General features: G+C 33.9%; 2 protein-coding genes across 2 annotated transcripts; one reads left to right on the forward strand and one right to left on the reverse strand.

The window, feature by feature from the left end:
• The first annotated feature begins 2810 nt into the window (after nt 1-2810).
• On the forward strand, nt 2811-10176 carry LOC123664510 (chymotrypsin-like elastase family member 2A). The gene is made up of 9 exons (XM_045599044.1): nt 2811-3081; nt 3482-3777; nt 4759-4938; nt 5117-5348; nt 6151-6260; nt 6959-7126; nt 8442-8598; nt 9373-9583; nt 9792-10176. The coding sequence occupies exons 2-9, from the start codon at nt 3520-3522 to the stop codon at nt 9793-9795; spliced, it is 1320 nt and encodes a 439-aa protein (XP_045455000.1). The 5' UTR covers nt 2811-3081; nt 3482-3519; the 3' UTR covers nt 9796-10176.
• Nucleotides 10177-10736: 560 nt separating this feature from the next.
• Nucleotides 10737-17900, reverse strand: LOC123664621 (CUB and peptidase domain-containing protein 2-like). Its single transcript, XM_045599138.1, is given in 7 exon segments — nt 10737-10987; nt 11923-12082; nt 13212-13379; nt 14236-14345; nt 14897-15125; nt 16084-16284; nt 17652-17900. Coding segments are annotated over 7 exon segments (1344 nt in total). The 3' UTR covers nt 10737-10760.
• Between the last annotated feature and the right edge of the window lie 2519 nt (nt 17901-20419).

The following is a 20419-nucleotide window of genomic DNA, read 5'->3' on the forward strand; positions in this document are numbered from 1 at the left end:
TGGGTACTGACCTTACAGTAAAAATGTATGGTTAAGAACACAGTCACTCTCAGTTTTTTTTTTTGAAATACACTTTTTCTGAATATTCCCTTCAAGCGAATTTGATAAGACTCACATTCGACGGCCCCGCTAGGATTCACTCCTATGTCGGGGGTCCGCAAATACATACACAATATTTAAATAAATATCTACAAATATCTACAACACACACATATACACACACACACGGTCTTCTGTTCCTAAAGTAAGCAACTTAATGCTTGTGTTATAAAAACAGTCGACTGGTATAGCTATATGTATTTTTTTTTCGATAAAAATATTATATATTATTAGTAGTCATATAAATACTACATATATAAATAAATATATATTACACCCAGACTCGGGGTGGGAATCGAACTCACAACCCCGGAGCAGAAAGCAGGATCACTACAAACTGCGCCAAGGGGCTAGTACATTACACACACAATACTCATACACAAACGACTAGACCACGGAAAAAAATCTGTGTGGCCAATACAAATGTGCGACATATGCGGGGATAAAACTCTCAACCGCTAGCGCAACAGCCATAATCCAGTGCTGTGACCGTTACGCTAACGCGCGTCTTTAATATATATCAAATACAACTGTTATATTTTAGTTTCAAAAATGAATATTCGTTATAGCACTATTTGTATGCTAAATTGTTAAAAACAATATTTAAAAATCGAACAATTAAAAAAAATGTCAAAAGTTATTTAAAAATCGAACAACCAATTCCAGGTTTTACTTTAACTGGCATAAAAGTGTTTACTGTAAACAATTTTTTATGGATTTTGGTATGGTATTATGTCAATGTAAAAGTCATTTTTGCTTAACAATTGTAGCATATATTTTTATTAGCACGTAGTTTCGTTCCTGCTGATGTATAATAGCACAGTTATGCATTAGCGTTGCTATTTACATTTTCTAGGCGACTGATTTAAATTTTTGGAATACCCTCGTATTGTATTACGTCGCGGTTCACCTTAGGGGGTAGTTGTGTCGCGACGCGCTGGGTTTGCTGTATATAAGCCTCAGGGCGAGTGTTTGCGGCTTTTTTTGGGGTTGGATTCTCTCGCCGACTTAAGATCTGGGTGCAATTTATTGTGAGTGAGTCATTGTAGTTTCTTATGGTAGCTTTGCATTAATGTAAGTTGATTTTGTGAGTTTTTGAAAAAAGAAGATTGAGATTCTGGAGGATTTTTTTTTGTCTCTCTTGTAGTCTCGTGTTAGGAATTGTGGGTCTCTCTCGCCCAACAACCAATTTTTTTAACACGTAGCACAATAAAAAAAATGTTCACGTCTAAAAGTTAATTTTTTGCACAGCTATGGATTGTACCTGTTGCGCTGGCGGTTGCGGGTTCGATCCTCGCACATGACAAACATTTGTACGGCCATACAGGTGTTTGCCGTGGTCTGGGTGTTTGTGCAGTCCTTGTAGGTTTCCCCACCGTGCCTCGAAGAGCACGTTAAGCCGTCGATCCCGGTTGTTATCATGTACACCTGATAGCGATCGTTACTCGTGGTAGGGAATATATCCGCCAACCCGCATTGGTGCAACGTGGTGGACTAAGTTCTGATCCTTCTCCTACATGAGAAAAGAGGCCTATGTAGTATGTGAGTAGTGGGATATGTACAAATGATAAGTACAAATACTTATTGAAAGGGAAAAAAAAGGAAAAAAAAAACTAATCGAAATTTTAGTTGATGTTTAAAACTATTGTTATTTTTGACTGTAGATATTATTTGTTTTCTCAAAATTATTTCCAGTATGATTTGTATTATTTGTTTCTCAAAATTATTTCCAATATGATTTGTATTTTTTGTTTCTCAAAATTATTTCCAATATGATTTGTATTATTTGTTTTTCAAAATTATTTCCAATGTGAGATTGTAGTAATGTTCGATTTATATAATATATATTGGTTTTTGTTTTTTTTTTTCATGTTATATATATGTCATATGTACAATTATATTGTATTGTATTGTGTAATATATTTGTTGGTGTTTTAAGTAATAATTTCACGTTTATAGACACAACTTTGCTGGCTTAATCATTCCTATTGTGTTGTGAATTAATTGTATTGTTGTGTGCTGTTTGTTTTCCAATAAATAATAAAAAAAATAAAAAAATAAAATGACTCTGAGATAATTTTCAGCAATGCATGCCAGGGATTCGTCATGGAAGATTCAGCTACGTAAGAGTTCCTTGGTTCGTATTGTTCAGAAGAGAACGATTTTTTAATCATCAGCGATCCATTAAGAATCGGGAGAAGTAATCTAATTTCACAAGCAAGAACACGCCGTTTACATTCCATTCTCCGACCCTATTCAGGACCTCTGGATTCTTGGCAAGGACGAGGTTAACACGGGGTCAAATATATATAGGTTGTTTCCCATTACTTTATTATTATTTAAAAATTCTTATATGTAAGTAAATGAGATATTATTTAACTCATCTCAGTGCATTGACTTTGATGTGTATCTTTAAAAATGCAAATTTTATGTTTGAACCAGTGCCGCGATTCTCAGAGATCGAGCAAGACGTACCAAACAAGACGCATTTTTATCTCTTTATTGTGAAGTTAAGTCAATAATAAGGAAAACATAAAAATATTAAGCATTTTTATTAAACATCAATTCGATGACCTTATAGCCTTTTCTTGTTTTCACGTTTGGTTATAGTTATCATCCTGCGAACTCAAGATTTTTTAATTTAATTTACACGTGCTTCAAAATTTAATCTTAATAATAAAATTCCATAGACATTATTAAAAAATTCTATGCAGCAAGACTGAATTATAATTAATTTTGTTTCTAAGAATGTGACTTGTTTCTAAAAATATAGAAATAAATATTGGCACTATAAGAAAACTTGTTATTAAAACACAAACGTAGACGCGATCAGGCAACAGGTTATCGAGTATGTGATTTGTGAGCGTAATTTTGCATTGCATCTGAGGGATAACGTTGTAATAAGGAAAAAAGTTTTAAACATTGCGTTCTAGTGATGTGTTGAATTGAAAGAAATAAAAGAGAATATTATGTGAAAGAAAGGTAAGAATTTTTTCCATAGCACATTTGTAGGATAAAATAATTCGTTGTTCTTTTATTTTAAAAGCTTTAAGTTTTTGTAACAAAGAGTTCGTAAACTATTTCGTACGGATTTATACGAAAGAAATCAATGCCATTATTATTATTTAACTCATGTTAGTGCTTATTTTTACTGTAATTATAATTCTACAAATACTGATTTCAATATTTTCAACATGAATATACAGTGGTCATTTCCTAAGCTGTTATCATATAGTAATTAAACGTATAATAATAATAATAATAATAATAAATACTTTTTATTGTACACCACAAAGAAAAATTACAAAAAAGTGATACATGCAAAGATTAAGGTATTAGTAGTATATTAACAATAAAATGTTTTTCTTTTTTAAATTTGCAGGCTGTAACTATCAAAGAAGGACTATATATAAAAACAAGATGAAAAAATCACTATATATTATATTTATAGTCAATTTCCTTATACGAACAAAGGCTGATAATGATACTGGTTGGGCTTTTGTCGGTAATCCATTATTACACGCATACCCTTGCAATGGATCAACTGATATATCCGTGTCGTTTGAGCCCGGACTTCCCCCGGAAGAGGAAAATCAATACTTAGTTTATATATCAAAAAAATTTCCATCGTACTCTGTTATTAAAATGCAATTCGATGCGGAAACAAGTGTCACATTGGTAATTCTTTTTTTTTTCTATTTACGTGATTCATTTAATTGAGCTGAAGTGCTGAGAGCTTAGTTCGAATTTTTTAAGTTTATTTCTATATTTAAAAACGATTCGTTCTCGTACACGACATGTTCATACTTAAACGAACCGTTTTATGGTTCAAGTAACTGGGATTTAGTATTAGAGTATCCGTTTCTTCGTTAAACGCATTCCTTAAACTCTATCTCTTATGAATCTCGCAAGGACTGTTGTCAATTGTAAAACCCTTTTTTTTTAGTTTTACTTGATAATGAAAAAAGTCCATTCATTAGAGATATTGTAGATTTACTTTTTTACTTTAAAAGGTCAAAATAAACTGACACCGATGACTTGGCGATGGCAGAATATAAAATTTGAGTCATTAAAATAAAATAAAACGTGACTCATGAAATACTACAAAATATCGTAGTGTCCAAGTAGAGCTTGCGACATTTAGTGTATGGTTTCTGAAATACTTTTAAAAAATCATCAATCATCCAAATATTATTGCTTTCGAGTAGCTTTCAGATCTCAGACTCTTAAATCATTAAAGTATAAATTTTGTAAGATTTTTTTTTTACATATATACAACTATAAACTTAAATGACATTATCGTTAAATTTTATTTTAGCATTATTTTTACATACGCATAAATTTTGTAAGATTTTTTTTTTATATATATACAACTATAAACTTAAATGACATTATCGTTAAATTTTATTTTAGCATTATTTTTACCGTAGCTTATAGACGCTTACAACACCAGAAACATCGCAAATACTCTGCTGACCCTACCCCAGGAGCTCTAGTCACCCTACCCACTCACAGCTGTGATCTTCTGTATGGTCGAGTTACTTCCTCAATCGGGCCGCCCCAGACTTTGGGCAGGATATTTCCTGCTGTACCTCAGATAAAATGTATATACATTAATGTGTTTTTGCAGATACTTATTTCTATATATAATCGTTTCAGACAAGTAACAGTTTCGCAAGGATATACGTCGATAAAAGTGAAGCAAATTCTTTTGAGATAAAATTCTTTAAAGCCAGCGATCATATTGACTTTACTGTCAAAGGTCTTGTACAGGGGACTGTACCATATTTCACAAGATTAAACATAAACAGTAAAGAATATTGCAAGAAACCAAATGTGGTAAGTTATCAAACTAAAATAACTAAGAAGACTAAGAATAATTTTTCTTTTGACCCCAAAATATTGTTTTTTACGTCAGTCGAACGCAGCCTAAAGACCTATGGTGGAGAAAACTATTAGTACCAAGATCTTTACTTAAAATAATAATTTAGATGAGTATTAATTTTCCTCGTTCTAGGGTTTTTTGGATTCTTACATATCAGGATACAAGGACCACGCAGAAAGTCCCGTGGACGCACCAGCGACGAACTGCGGCAGACGTAAAGTAGGCCACACTGAACTGATAGTCAGCGGAGCTCCAACGAAACCTGGTGACTTTCCATGGCACGCAGCTCTGTATAAACTCGATCGCTCTACTATAAAGTATATTTGTGGTGGAACTCTCATCTCCAAAAACGTTGTATTGACAGGTAATCTTAAATTTAAATATTACAGAATCAGGCACTTAATGTTTGCTACATAATTACAAAATCAAAGTGATAAAAAACTCAAGAAACTATTCTGAAACGTAATTAATTAACAAAAACTCCTTCTCACTGGTATATGAAATTCCTCTTATGATTATAATTGATCGATGGTGAGTACTGACGAAATAAAAATCGCATTAAAGTTGTGGATGACAACTATAATTATGAAACTACAAGTTGAAAAAATATATTCTCAGCTCAGCTTTGGGTAGGTAACATGGGTTGGAATACCATTGCAGCAGACGGGTTAACGTGCTTGAATAATAGTTACCAACAGGATGTTGTGGTATGAAGTCATCCTATATTTTACTGTCGTTAATCGAGCGATCATGGAAAGTAATAATTTATTATTTTATATGATTTGTCAATTTAGTCTACATTACGCTTGGTTTTTCTCACGTTTCCATCATCATTTTTAGTTCCCACTTCAAAGACAGCTTGATGTACTAAACTAATTGAAGTGAGACTTCTTTACGCACACTTGACTTGGGGATTAAGCTCGTGAATGCTTGATGAGAGCGTTACGAAAAGTATGAGCGGGCGAGGCGAACGGAGAAAGAGAGAGAAAGGTGCGAGCACATATTTTCTTTCTCTCTTTCTCTCATAGCCAGGTACGTTTACGCCTATTATGCAGAAGTTTTAGTTCAGTCGTGTGGTCTAAAGCAAACTCGTTTTTTTAACAAATTATGTAGTTTTTGTTTTATCTTTCTACGAATTTAATAAAATATTTAGAAATCATTTGCAGCTGGTCATTGCTCGTCGTCGAGGGGTATAGCTTTTTCGCCAGAAGTTTTGAGCGTGGTCCTCGGGAAATATAACTTAATCGGTGGTGACGTCGCAATTCAGGAGAGAGAAGTACTACTGATCTTTTTATATTACATTAGTTAGTTAGTTGTTCTGCCGCTGTTGGATATAGGCCTCCACAAGTTCGCGCCAAAAAATGGCGTGAACGTGTTGGGTTGGTGACCACAGGGCTGGCTTTGTCGCACCGAAGACGCTGCTGTCCGTCTTCGGCCTGTGTATTTCATAGCCAGCAGTTGGATGGAAATCCCGCCATCGGTCGGCTTTTTAAGTTCCAAGGTGGTAGCGGAACTGTGTTATCCCTTAGTCCCCTCATACGACACCCACTGGAAGAGAGGGGGTGGCTATGTTATTTATTGCCGTAGCCACACAGCATTACATACTAAAAGCTTAAAAAAGTGTACCGTCTTCCAGATGGTTAGTGGTCCCCTTAGTCTACGGACGCTTCCAGCACCAGCAGCATTGCAAGCGCCGACCGTACTATCCACGACTCTACCCTTTAGCTCTAACAACCTTACTCTGCAGAGGAATTTAACACTGCTAATTAACAGTACTATGTAGATGTGATCTTGTGTACGATTGAGGTACTTACTTAGTCGATCTGCTCCAGATTTTTGGGCAGAATATTTCTTACTGTAACCTACATTTCTTTATCTTACAATTATGTGATTGCCAAAAATGTAAATACTGTATTAGACAACATTCAGTATTCTGTTTAACTGTGACAATGTGTATTTTAACAATTTTTGTAGGTTCATCGAATAATACTCCACGAAAATTTTGACTACAGACACCTGGACAACGATATTGCTCTATTGAAACTAAAAACAGAAGCTATTTTTACTGACTACGTCCAACCAGCCTGCCTATGGTATGATAGAGCAAGTGAAAAGCTGTCAACGAAAAAAATATTCGGAACGGTAAATACGTTTTTCCGGAATCTTAATTCATAAAGTATGTATTTTTTTATAATAGTAGAGGATGTCATGTAAGGACCTTCGCTAATCTACTCACCATGTGATAATCGTATTCCGTCAAATACGTAAAATATGTTTTTGAACATATAACAACAGGGTTCCCTTAAAAAAACATTGTGATGATATGTCATTTGGCACTAATTTGTTTTAAATTTTATATACCTACAGTTTTTAAGCCGAAAAAGGTAATATATATTCACATTCTTAGAACATTTCAATAAATATAAGAAAATATTTTGAAAATTCGTGTGGAATTGGGTTGGGTATCGTGGTACTTGCGATGTTTTTGGTTGTACTATTACGTACGCTTGCTTGCCGATATAGTTGTATAAAAAATCAAAAACTGCACTCCACCACGCACTCATTTAAAAATATAATTTAGCTCCATCTATCAGCTTGTTTGTTGGCACTACTGATCAAGCATATTACGGTAAGTTCGGTTAGTTGAATTGGTGGTTGCAAATTATCACAGATAGATCTGATTCATTCACATCATATAAATATTTTATTATGCTAGAAACTAAAAAGATTAATTGTAAAAAAAGTGTACAATTTTTTAGCCTTCACATTCAATAGGCTTCTTAGTTAATAGTTTTTTGACATAATAAAAGAATAGCTTATTTCGTTATCGCGTTCCTATCATTTGAATATTTAAAATGTTGTCCAAGAATATTTATTCAATATTTTTTTTTACTACAATAGTATTCAAAAAAGGCTTCAAGTGATATTTAATTTATAGTTTAATATGTATTCTGTTGTATAGTTTGTATTTTATAGTATACTAGTGACCCGCCCCGGTTTCGCACGGGTGCAATGCTGATACTAAATATAAAATAAGTATTTGCAATGTAAGCGCAAAAAATGTGTTTATTTTCGACATCACATTAGAAACCTCCAAAACTATCAGTGTTCCTCTGCTATATTATGCATTTATTATACATATACCTAAACCTGCCTCTGGAGTCACTCTATTTACTAAAGAAAACCGCATCAAAAACCCGTTGCGTAGTTTTAAAGATCTAAGCATACAGACAGCGGGAAGCGACTTTGTTTTATACTATGTAGTGATTAATGCATTGTTATAAAAATATAGAGACTTAAGAGTAAGTGCTTTCCGTATATTTCATTTTGTCAGAATCATATGTACGAGTACGTAGTCGTAAATATGTTGTTAGAAAATTACCTCTCATTTTTGAGCTTTTACTTTGCTTTAAAATATAATGTTTAAATGTAATTAAAAAATGGATTTTGTTTTCAGGTAGTTGGATGGGGATTCGACAATACAGATACATTGTCGCCTCAGCTTAACCAAGCAACAATACCGATTGTATCAGAGAGCACTTGCATAAAAAGTAAACCTCTGTTCTATTCGACCATTTTGACAAATAAAAAGTTTTGTGCTGGATACAGAAATGGTAAGAGAAATTAATTTTTGAAACCTTTTTGCTTAATCAATTTATCTGTTAAGTATTACATCATCGTACATGTACTGCACTATTGGACAGTTGAAAATGAGTCACTGATGTAGGCCACAGGAGGAAGTATGTTGCTCAAAATTTAGGGCAGCCCGGCTGCGAAAGTATCTCAACCTTTCAAAAGAGCACAGTTAGTTAATACTGCTTTCAAGCAGTTTTGTATTCCTGTGTTGAGTAATTAAGATAGAGCTCCCGGGGAGTCTCGGGTATAGGGTCAACGGCTTGCAATACTTCTTATTTAATTATTTCTGTTATGTGTATCAATCTACTAGAATCTAAAACTGCAGTTAAGATATTTCTATATACAATTAGACGGCTTAATATGTAATTAAATGGTGAAAATTAAAGATACACGACATACAGGACGTATGCACGTACCCTCCATGACCGGTATAAATTATAGCTTGAATAAATTTTATGATAAATGAAGTATTGGTCAACTTATTTAGATTCATAATAGTATATGGGGAGTTGAGGATTAGGGTGCGATCGCGTCGGCCATCGCAAAGGGAGGATCCTACGACCAGATGGGAGTTGTGTTTGGTGGGCTACTGCCCCAACGGTTGTTGTCGGGTTCTTGTATATATACTCAATCAATCTGATAACTTTGATAGCGCGATGTAGGATACGTCAGTTTTCTCTAGTTTGTATGTCGTGAGATAGATGACGCTACAAGTATATGTGTGATTGTTAACATTTTTCAACACGCAACAGGAACGTCCGCATGTAATGGTGACAGTGGGGGCGCTTTCCAAGTGTTTATACCCGACAAGGATAAGGACTCGACTAAGACAAACGGCGCTTGGTTCGTGCGAGGCATCGTCTCACTCACAGTGGCCAGAACTGATGTCCCGATCTGCGACCCAGAGCACTACGTGGTCTTCACTGACGTCGCCAAATATATACATTGGATTGAAAGCAATATGTAACTAAACAAGGTACTAATTTCTCTGTTTCAATTAATTCTCTATTTTACAGTTTAAGACTTTGATTTCATAAAAATATTTTTGAACGCAATTTTTTTTTGCAAAATCAATAAAAATTGTAACGTTTTAATTAAAAATAAAATATTTTAGGAATAGCCTAACGACGGAAATTCACAATTTTCATGTTTTATAACTTGTTTTTTCCAGATGAGCCAAACAGGCGGATAACTATTACAGATATCGGTATTATATTGATGATACACATTTTATAATAAAAATGGCTTTTATTCAAACGCAAGTATCTAAAAGAATAGTATTAAAGTGACATCCTTCCTTTGACGACGAGGAAACCGCTGGGTTTTAGTGGGAAGTCTTTTACGTGGTGACCAAAGAGTATATAAGGTACCGTGATGGGAGCCCACACTCCCGTTAGGGGGTAAATGCATTTGTCAACGTCAAAAAAAGTACCTAATAACGATATATACTCTGAGTACTAAAATTACAAACTAATTTATATCAAAAACCTATCATCTTTTAATTAATGCGATGCTGTATGACAAAGTAACTTGTTTAAGTATATGGATTTATTATTCTTTATATCTTTATTTTCAAATCTATACCTATATTATAAACCTGAAACGTTTGTTCGTTTATTTGTTTAAGTGTGCTTATCTTAGGAACTTCTGGTTCGAATTGAAAAATCATTTTGTGTTGGATAGCCCATTTACTGAAGAAGATTGCAGGCTATTTTTTTTCCGCGGGTCACACATATGAAGTTACTAATATTATGCCTCAGGTGAGCTGTGACGGTCGTTGTAAATTTATATGTCTTTATAAAGTTATACAGATATAAAAAAAAATTATGTTTGCGTCTACAATAAATATTTAGCAATCATTTATTACATTTAAAATTTTATAATGTGATTCATATTAGTACAATATTTGTTTGTCACCGGATTTATCTCTCAAAGAGATTTCTTTCAGCCAATCTATAGTTTTTTAAATGAATATTAAACATTTTTTTATTAAAAATCAATCGATCAATTCAATTTATAATTAAAAATTTTAACTCCTCTAAATTATTATTTTTATAAATTTTGTTTTTAAAAAAACAAAAATAATTTGCTTGTCATTAAATAAAAACATTATAAATAGTTTTTAATATATTGTGTATTTTTATTTCAAGTGCTGAAGTATCCAATTCCTGTACTTTGCTACATCTGTAAACACTGTGTACGCGTTCGGTTCACACACCGATGTGTCCTTCCTTGCTAACGTAACAGACACAATCCCTTTGACGTACCACGCTCCTGTTTTGTACTCAATTTTGTAATCCGGGTCTTTAGTGTCAGTAACGAAAACTACGAAACCTCCGCCGCTGACACCATTGCATGCTGCCGTACCTTTAAAAAAATTATAATCTATGTAAATTAAAGTAATCGCTAAACATGTTTATTGCTAAACGCATAACGGTTAGACCTACGCTTCAGCTTGTAATATTCCACTACTGGGCATAGGCCTCTTTCCCCATGTAGGAGAAGGATCAAAGTTTAATTCACCACGCTGCTCATTGGAGGGTTGGCGGATATATTCCCTACCACGAGTAACGATCGGTATCAGGTGTATATGATAACACTCGGGACCGATGGCTTAACGTGCTCTCCGAGGCGCGGTGGGGAGACCCACAAGGACTGAACAAACACCTAGATCACGGCAAATACAACACTTTTAACTGAGGTAGGGCACAGCAGGAATTTCCTGCTCAAAATATGGAGCAGCCCGACTGGGGTAGTACCTCGACCTTACAGAAGATCACAGCTAAATAATACTGTTTTCAAGCAGTATTCTGTTCCTGTTGGTGAGTAAGGTGACCAGAGCTCCTGGGGGGGGGGGGACTAGGGATTAGGTCGGCAATCGGTAGGGATTGGTGTTACAGGCGTTTATAAGCTACGGTAATCTCCTCCTGGGGGGGGGGACTAGGGATTAGGTCGGCAATCGGTAGGGATTGGTGTTACAGGCGTTTATAAGCTACGGTAATCTCTTACCATCAGGTGAGCCGTACGCTTGTTTGTCGACCTGTCGACCTATGTCGAGTTGTATATAAAAAAAATACTTGTATTGCCAATACAAATGTTTGTCATGTGCGGGGATCGAACCCGCAACCGCCAGCTCAACCGGCATAAAATATACGTTTCAAAATTGAGTATTTTGAAACTCAATTTGGAAGTAAAATATTTGAAGTAAATTATCATAACATAGAAATCATACAAACATAAATTTACACGCATAAATTGCAAGTTCAAATAAAACTTTTAAAAATACGATATTTACAACTCACCATTACGAAGTCCAGCGCAGAATTTTTTGTCGTTGGCTAATATGTTACTGTAGAAAATAGGATCGTATAATATGCACGTTAGCTTTGAAGTTACTGGCATTGTTGCCTCGTGAAGATCATTCGCCAGTGATTCTGTTTGATCGATACCCCATCCTACAACCTAAATACAGAAGAACGATGAAATTCCAATCAGGATACAACAAAATATAAATTTGTAACAAGAACTTAGGCCTTAACTTATTTGTGTGTATATATATTTTATTATTAAAAAGTAGAATAAACCTAATCGGTTCACAATCAGCAAAACTATATCCTAATAACCAAAATGTATCATCACTACAGCCTAAGCAGTCCACTGCTGGACATAGGCCTCCACAAGTTTACGCCAAAAATAACGTGAACCCATGTGTTTTGCCCATAGTCACCACGCTGGACAGGCGGGTTGGTGACCGCAGGGCTGGCTTTGTCGCACCGAAGACGCTGCTGCCCGTCTTCGGCTTGAGTATTTCAAAGCCAGCAGTTGGATGGCTATCCGGCCACCGGTCGGCTTCTTAAGTTCCAAGGTGGTAGCGGAACTGTGTTATCCCTTAGTCGCCTCTTACGACACCCACGGGAAGAGAGGGGGTGGCTATATTCTTTAGTACCGTAGCCACACAGTACAACCAAAATATATACACTTCAAAATTTTCTCTATTTTTAAAAGCGTTTAATCATACATCTGCTCTGTTTTTCAGCCTATTTCTAATGATCATAAAAGAAATGCACATTATTTTAAGTTCAGATACAAAATTAAGTGTCCTTTCCTCAGCATCTGTCCATCTTGACTGTGGAACAATTTAAATTATTAACTATCTATACTAATATTATTAAAAAGAAAGATTGATTTTTTTGTCCATCTGTAATGGATAAACTGAAACTAAGGGACTGATTCTAAAAATTCTTGAACCTGAATAATGCTATGCTAATGGGGGAACATTACTTTTTAATACAAAATTTCAGTGACACTGTATGCTTAGATTTTAATTTTAGTTTGTAACTTTCTCATTCAAGTGAATTTCTGTAATTTTTATGCGAAATAAAGCTCTTTAAGCATAAAAACCAGAACAGCCAAAATTATATACAGCATGCGGGCGAAACTGCTGTTGAAAGCTAGTTAGTATATAGATTATAATTTGTTATACTGTTAAAGTTAATACTTATATCGTTAATAATTGGCACTTGTCCTATTTTTTATTTAGGAATTGGGTTACCCTTTAATATAATAACAATATTTTGTGTAAATTCCTCACCGTTCCTGTTATTTGATACGAATCCAGTTGATCGTAAGCCTCATCAAGCCACAGACAAGCTGGCTGAACGTAGTTGTTGAAAATAGCTTCAGCGCTCAGTTTCAGTAAAGCAATGTCATCGTCTAATGTTTTCTTCTTGAAGCCATCGTGAACAATTACTTGGAACACCTGAAAATTTTACAACCAAAATGACTACAATTACGAGTATATCAAGTTATAATCTGATAGTTTTAGAAGGTACAATGCAACGACGTAGAAGGTTCAATGCCCTACAAGACTACTACATTTGCTTGTACTCGTATTTTTATCGTAAAGTGAGTATCAAACATCATGCCTTGTAAGCTTCACGACCAACACATTTATTAACAGGGTTTTTTTTAATGCAAATAGGTCAACAAACAAGCTATGGCTCCTGTGATGATAAGCGATCACCGTAACATATAGACGTCTGCAACACCAGAAGCATCGCAAGTGCATTCGACCCTACTCTCAATCCACCCCATGAGCTCTGGTCACCTTAGTTACCACAGGACGATCGCAGCTGAATAACACTGCTTGAAAGCAGTGTTATTTAGCTGGGATTTTCTGTAAGATCAAAATACTTCCCTAGTTGGGCTGCTGCAGATTTTAAGCAGGATATTCCCTGCTGTGCCCTATATTACCTTATTATATTTTTATATGACCTAAGTGGCAAACAAGCGAACGGCTCACGTGTTAGTAAGCAATTACTATAGCGTATAGATCCCTGAAATACTAAAACCACCTCAAACAAGTTGGCTACCCTAGGTTTGACCCTCACCACGAGCTCTGACAATCTTACTGACCACAGAAACATAGCATTGCTTGGGAACAGTACTATTTAGCTGCGATCTTCAGTAAGAGGAACATCTGCAGTCGGGCTGCTCCAGATTTAAAGCATGATATATCCTGTTATGCTCTTCTTTAATAATATTCTAAACCTCTGGAATTTAAGTTGTTTTAACATGTTGTTACAAATTTTAATTCGAATGGTGAAAAATCTTACCGTTCTCTCTTGACTAGTTATTTCATTAGTAATTAGTGATGTTTTTCCAAGAACGACTCCAAGTGTTTCTGGATTTACTGGTACTTCATTGATTGTGACGCAATGCGCAGCTGTGTGGAGAGTTTAAAGGTCTATTTACAACTAGCTAATCCCACTGTTTTCCGCGTTAATTTGAGAAAAACACCTACTAAGCTATTACATATCCTATATAAAACCTTCAGCTATAAATAGACTATCCAAAAAAAAATTCAAAGAAAAAAAGTTATAACTGTTAATTTCACTGTAAATGTAATTACTACGTATAAGTATTCCAATTATTATATAAACAGTATTATAAAAACAGTATTTTTGATCATATTTAGAGGAACTTAAAAACTAATAATTTGCTTTTTGGTCTTAAACGTGTATATTATATCAATACTGTGTGTGGTATATCCGTATCTGATAAAGTATTTGACGTTTATGCATCTTTTATCACCATCATGTCAGGCTATCGCAGTCTAACGGTGGACATAAACCTCCCCAAGTTCGCGCCAAAAATGGCGTGAACTCATGTGTTTTGCCCATAGTCACCACGCTGGGCAGACGGGTTGGTGATGCAGGGCTGGCTTTGCCACACCGAAGACGCTCTTTCATGAATATAAAGATATTATATAATTACCTGTCAATACCAAAAACTGCGATATGAGAGTTCCTCCACAAATATATTTAATAGACAGTCGGTGATTTCTAAATAGAGCAACATGCCAAGGCCATTAGCCAATCTTGGACGGAGTTCCGCTAACAATTAGCTCTGTGTAATCCCTGTTAATCCGCCTCCTGCCACAAAATTTGTTCGGTGCTTCAGACCAATATGGCTTGATTGCTGTGTCATGTCTTCCAAAAAATGTCTGGAATATTATACTTAAATTAAATTAAAAATTTCCTTATTCGAGTAGCGAGATTGATTGATTAAATCTACAACATCAGACTACGGATCATAGGTCGCTTTCTCCATATAGGAGAAGTGTTGGAGCTTAATCCACTTCACTGCTCCAATGCTGTTTGTCTCTACTGGTCTGGTAGGGAGATGCACAAAATACTTACTCAGATTGGAGACTAATATTTATAAAATATTTGTCCCGAGTGGGAATTGAATTCGCTATAGCCAGTCCTTATGCACCGACATGGCAAACGCACCAGTGCATAAGTGCGGTTTACACAGAATATGTATTATTCTATAATTAATTACTTACTTATAATTAATGTGAAAACGAATTGGTACCCAAAAAAAAAAGAAGGAATTGGTATGCAAGAGATGACAATAAATGCGCTGGGAAGATGAGCTGAAGTTTACTGCGGGACTCAAAGGGGAAGAGTTGCTCAAGACAGAACGCAATGACAACTACTGGAGCAGGCCTTTCCCAAAAGGCACACTGAGTTGCGAGACATCTTATAGCCAAACGAATCAAACAATACAGTCGTAAATATCAATCTCTCCCATTTTAACGGGCTAAGTGAATAAATAAATAATATGAAGCTACCAACAATTTGAAATGTAGTTACATTCTTTGCTTGTAAAAGGAATTGGTAAAGAATTCAACATCTTTTAAAAACCGTAATTACATTATTCAAACATAAACTCTATTATAATGACATATCCAACACATCATTCATTGAATTTTACGTATTTTTTAGGACATTCATTGGGTTTGGTTTACCTCACTGACCTTCCCTCATACGTCGCCACACGGTCTCATACTCAAATATAAATTGTATTCACCACACACTCAAAATTCCTATTATTTTTCCATTACTACTGCTACTAGCATACTTGGCCTGAAAATTGTATTACCAATGAACACCTACTCTGTCTGGATCGAAGCAAACTTCTTCTCCGTTAATTTTTATACTGAGAATATAGGGCGGGTGTTCTGGCGCATGTCTTCCTTTCACGATGAACGTGAAGAGCTTATTAGGTTTACGTAAAATGAAACCGTAGACATTATTAATGAGATCTCTTTCTGTAAATCTTGCATCACCATCTGCAGGCTTGTCAATATTGTCTCCCTGAAAAATTTATAATAAAAAAGTAAATAATCGTTTAAATAAGTGATCGTTCATTTATTTATTGCAAATAAACCACCCAAATACTAAAATATTGATTTTAATTAATCTTTTACGACGTAATGTGGTATATTCATAAAGCCATCCTCTCCCCCGCCCTTGTCACAGTTGGTCACATTTATGGGACCCAACCCTTCCTAGTGAAACGACACGTATGTTGCAATCTCACACATCAGTTCAACATTATTTTTATTTCAATTTCAATTACCTTTTAATAAAATTATCGTCAATCAAAGATAGGTCCGAATATTGTGTTTGCAGGCAAACGAAGAAAAACCGACTTCAGTTATATCGAAAAGTAATACAACGTAGGTAGACGAAAAAATAGTCAAGTAAATACGCATTATTATCAAAGATTACTCCAAAAGTTGTAATCAGATCTCGATGAAATTTATAGTAAAGAAGTAAAAGTTAAAATTATAAAAAGTAATAGTAGTCAGTTATATGATAAACATCGGCGTTCGATTAAATTAAAAATCTTTAAAATCGGTACACCCAGTAAAAAGTTATGCGGATTTTCGTGTTTCCCTCGATTTCTCTAAGATCCCATCGTTAGATCCTAGTTTCCTTATCATGGTACAACACCAGAGATATCCTTTCCAACAAAAAAAAGAATTATCAAAATCGGTTCATAAACGACGAAGTTATCCCCGAACATCCATAAAAAAAAATTGATGAAAACAATTTAAATTTTAATTTTTTATGTTTATCGTTAATAGATTAGCAATGAAAATATCAGGCTAATACTTACAATTAGATAGATTACATTTTAAAATGAATGTCACAAAATTTGAACCTCTCCCCACCCCTTGTCAATGTCATTCTTCTTCAACCTGCTACCCCCCATAGCGTGTGACGTAATTTATTGATGGGCCCTTAATAACTTCATAATACAATCGTTAGTAATTTTTTAATCTTTAGCTACGGCTCAGCAAGAAATGTCTTGCTCAAAATTCATCATCATAAAAGGTATAATTTAAATTTTCGTATAAAAACTTTTTAAAGTTATACTTCTTTTGGCGTGTTAGGGAAAAATGATGAGGGTAATTTTTTACACATTGAAGTTACCTAGTCAACGAAGAAGAATTTGCAACGTTAAATTAGCTATCCAATGAAATAGGTATAACTTCTTACATGCGTATATAAGTACGCACACACTTTCAATATGGTGAAGAGCCTTACCCCAACAACGGGAAAGGCTGATTCAGTTTAGTTAAGAGCGGTTTAACATGTAAAGTATCAAGTATTCAACACGCCAAATTGATTGAATTCTGAATAGTTTCCCGTGTTTATAAAATAAAAATACTCACAAAAATAATTATAGCACCTGAATCTAACTTCACTTTAATTTCTGTTGCGACTTCTAAGTCTTTCTCTAACGTTATCCTATAACCCTCCTTTATACCGATTCGGAAATATGCAACGATTTGACGATCACCCTTACAAGGGTGTTCTATTAACAAAGGTGGGCCATAATACGCATGTATTTGTGTACCGTTCACTTCTATAACACATACTATACATGTTAAAAACACTATAAATTTTAATAAGAAACACATTATTACTGTCTACAGTCTGACTACAATCTGACTACACATTGATAAGTCTTCATTAACTATAATCTGTTATATTATACGAATGAAAAAAAAAAATAACTACAACTATAGAATATTGTATATAGTTTTATGACCTTCTCAATATGCTAGCTTTCGAGAATCTCGATATTTTTTTTATGAAATTTGAATGGACGCAAACATTTTTGATGACGTTACAGTAAAACACTTTAACGCAATTATATTTACACAAACATTCAATCAAACACAAACAGTTCTAAAGCAACACAGACACATTTTTGTGTAGTACGAAATTGCGTTTTATTTTACATCGTCAAATTAAATAATTTAATTTTTATACAACTAATAAGAGCTCGACAGACGAGAAATACTAACGTACAAAGTCGCAAAACATAAATTTTTCTTGTTAAAAAAAAAACTTGTTTCATATGCGTTATCCTTATGTATGTCGTAGTTAATATTTGAAACAGTCCATATAACTTGATAAATTATTTTATTTTGAAGGTATTTTATAGGTCTTCTTATGTTATGTAAAATGACGACTTGAAGGTACTTTTGAAGCTTATTTAAATAAAGTTGTTTTTGATTTTGATTTATTATAAACATGAAAATTTGTTTTTCTTTTTGTTTCTTTGTTTAAACGTGAAAATCTCAGGAACTATGGATTCAAATTGAATTTTTTTTTTAATATTGGATAGCACATTTACCGAGGAACGCTATAGGTTTTTTTAAAAGATAAAATATGTTTTCAAAGTTCTTTTAAAGACTACTTGAAAAAAAAATATAAGACAAATAAATGACTAATAAACGTAAAAGTTAAAGCTCAAGCTGATTTTATAAATTGCCTACAATATATTTATAATACTGGTTTCGGTCCCATAACTCTATAATACAAACTAGTAATACCCGCACACTAATTATGTAAAAAATTTAGCGACCGTCAATCATACTGACATTATTTCAAAATTAAAGCCGTCATATACTCGTATATAATTTTAATAAGTAGTTAATTGACAAAAACAAAAGAAATAATATTTTTTTATTTGTGGATGCCAGTAGAGCAAGCAATTATTTATAAAATTATATATAATTTATGTGTAGTAATTGTAAGGGTTTTTCTAAAAAAGTAGACAAACATTAACTTAGCGTATTAATGTAATGCAAATTATTAATAAAAATAAATGTATAGAAATATTCTTAGACATGTAGAGGTATGTAACGGTGGCAACGCAATTGATAACCTTTATTGTATCTTTGATTGACCTTCACCTTTGATTCTGTTGCGATTAATTTTAAGGAAAATATATTCTCATTAGCAATTTTCTTGTTTGAGCATTTGTATCAGGATGAACATTTCGCAACTTAATAATCATTATTGCTTATAAATCCTTTTAATTATTTTACGCGCTTAATAATCTCGCTATTAGTAAATAGTTAAAATCAGTATAGTAAAAATACATTACAGCGCCATCTAGTAGAGCACGATGGAACGATATCGCTAAAGGCTTTTGACTCGAAGCAGTTCGGAAAGAGGTTCTTTCATAGCTTAGCTTACTAACAGCTAAAAGTAAATCTAAATCGGTCTAGGTGTCACTTAAAATGTATAACAAGTTTCTTAATCTATATATTAATACGTGAAGCAAAAACTTTGTACCTACCCCTTTTTACGAAAATTGCGTGGCCGGAGGAGTATGAAATTTCATACACAGGGCCTGATTAACCCTTAGGCTAATTAGGCTGCAGCTTAGGGCGCGAGGATTGGGGGGGGGGGGGGGGGGGGTTGGGCGCTGAAATCGTGTCTTTGCATGCACTAATCTAGCATCATTGCATCTATACACATCATACAAATTTCGACTAGACCGAAACTAAACACTAAAATTAAATGCGCTTGTAGACCAGTGCTTTCTAGCTTTTAAACCAAACAAAAAAATGATAGTAGAGTTAAACCCATTGTAAAAGAAAGAGAATACAACGAAAATGAAAGGAAAAATAAATTACGGGCGATTTGAGGTCGGGAAGTGGTAGGGAAAGGGTAAACGACTAAGTAACGTAAGGGTTAAGGGTAAAAAACGGTTTATCTCGATTTCCGGCTAAACTACAAGTCCTATGAAAAAAAAAAATATGTGGTGTCATGGGACACCAGGTAGCAACGAAGTTTCTTCGGATAGTATAGAAGCAACACAATTTGTAAAAAAAATGTTGAATTTTATATACCTATATTTTCTCGTTCTTGATTTTTTTTTATTTTATTGATTGGTTTTTAATTAAGTACATAAAAGTATTTAGGAAAATTAGTATTTTAGAAAATTACAAATACCGTAAAATAAAATAAATCAAAAAATTATTATTATTATTATTATTATAAATAAATAAAAAAAAATAAAAAAGCCTTTTATTCCATGCATTTACAGAATATTTAACAAAATTTAATTCAAAAATTACATGCTTGATTATTATTTGATTATTATTATTATTATTATTATTATTAATATAAATCTAAAACA

The sequence above is a fragment of the Melitaea cinxia genome, chromosome 22 (genome assembly GCF_905220565.1).
Source record: "Melitaea cinxia chromosome 22, ilMelCinx1.1, whole genome shotgun sequence".
In the NCBI taxonomy this organism is placed as follows: domain Eukaryota; kingdom Metazoa; phylum Arthropoda; class Insecta; order Lepidoptera; family Nymphalidae; genus Melitaea; species Melitaea cinxia.

Coding starts and splice junctions, on each gene's coding strand:
- LOC123664510 (XM_045599044.1), top strand. CDS start 3,520: ATGAAAAAATCACTATATATTATATTTATAGTCAATTTCCTTATACGA. Junction 3,778..4,758: donor CGGAAACAAGTGTCACATTG/GTAATTCTTTTT, acceptor TAATCGTTTCAG/ACAAGTAACAGTTTCGCAAG. Junction 7,127..8,441: donor CGAAAAAAATATTCGGAACG/GTAAATACGTTT, acceptor TTTTGTTTTCAG/GTAGTTGGATGGGGATTCGA.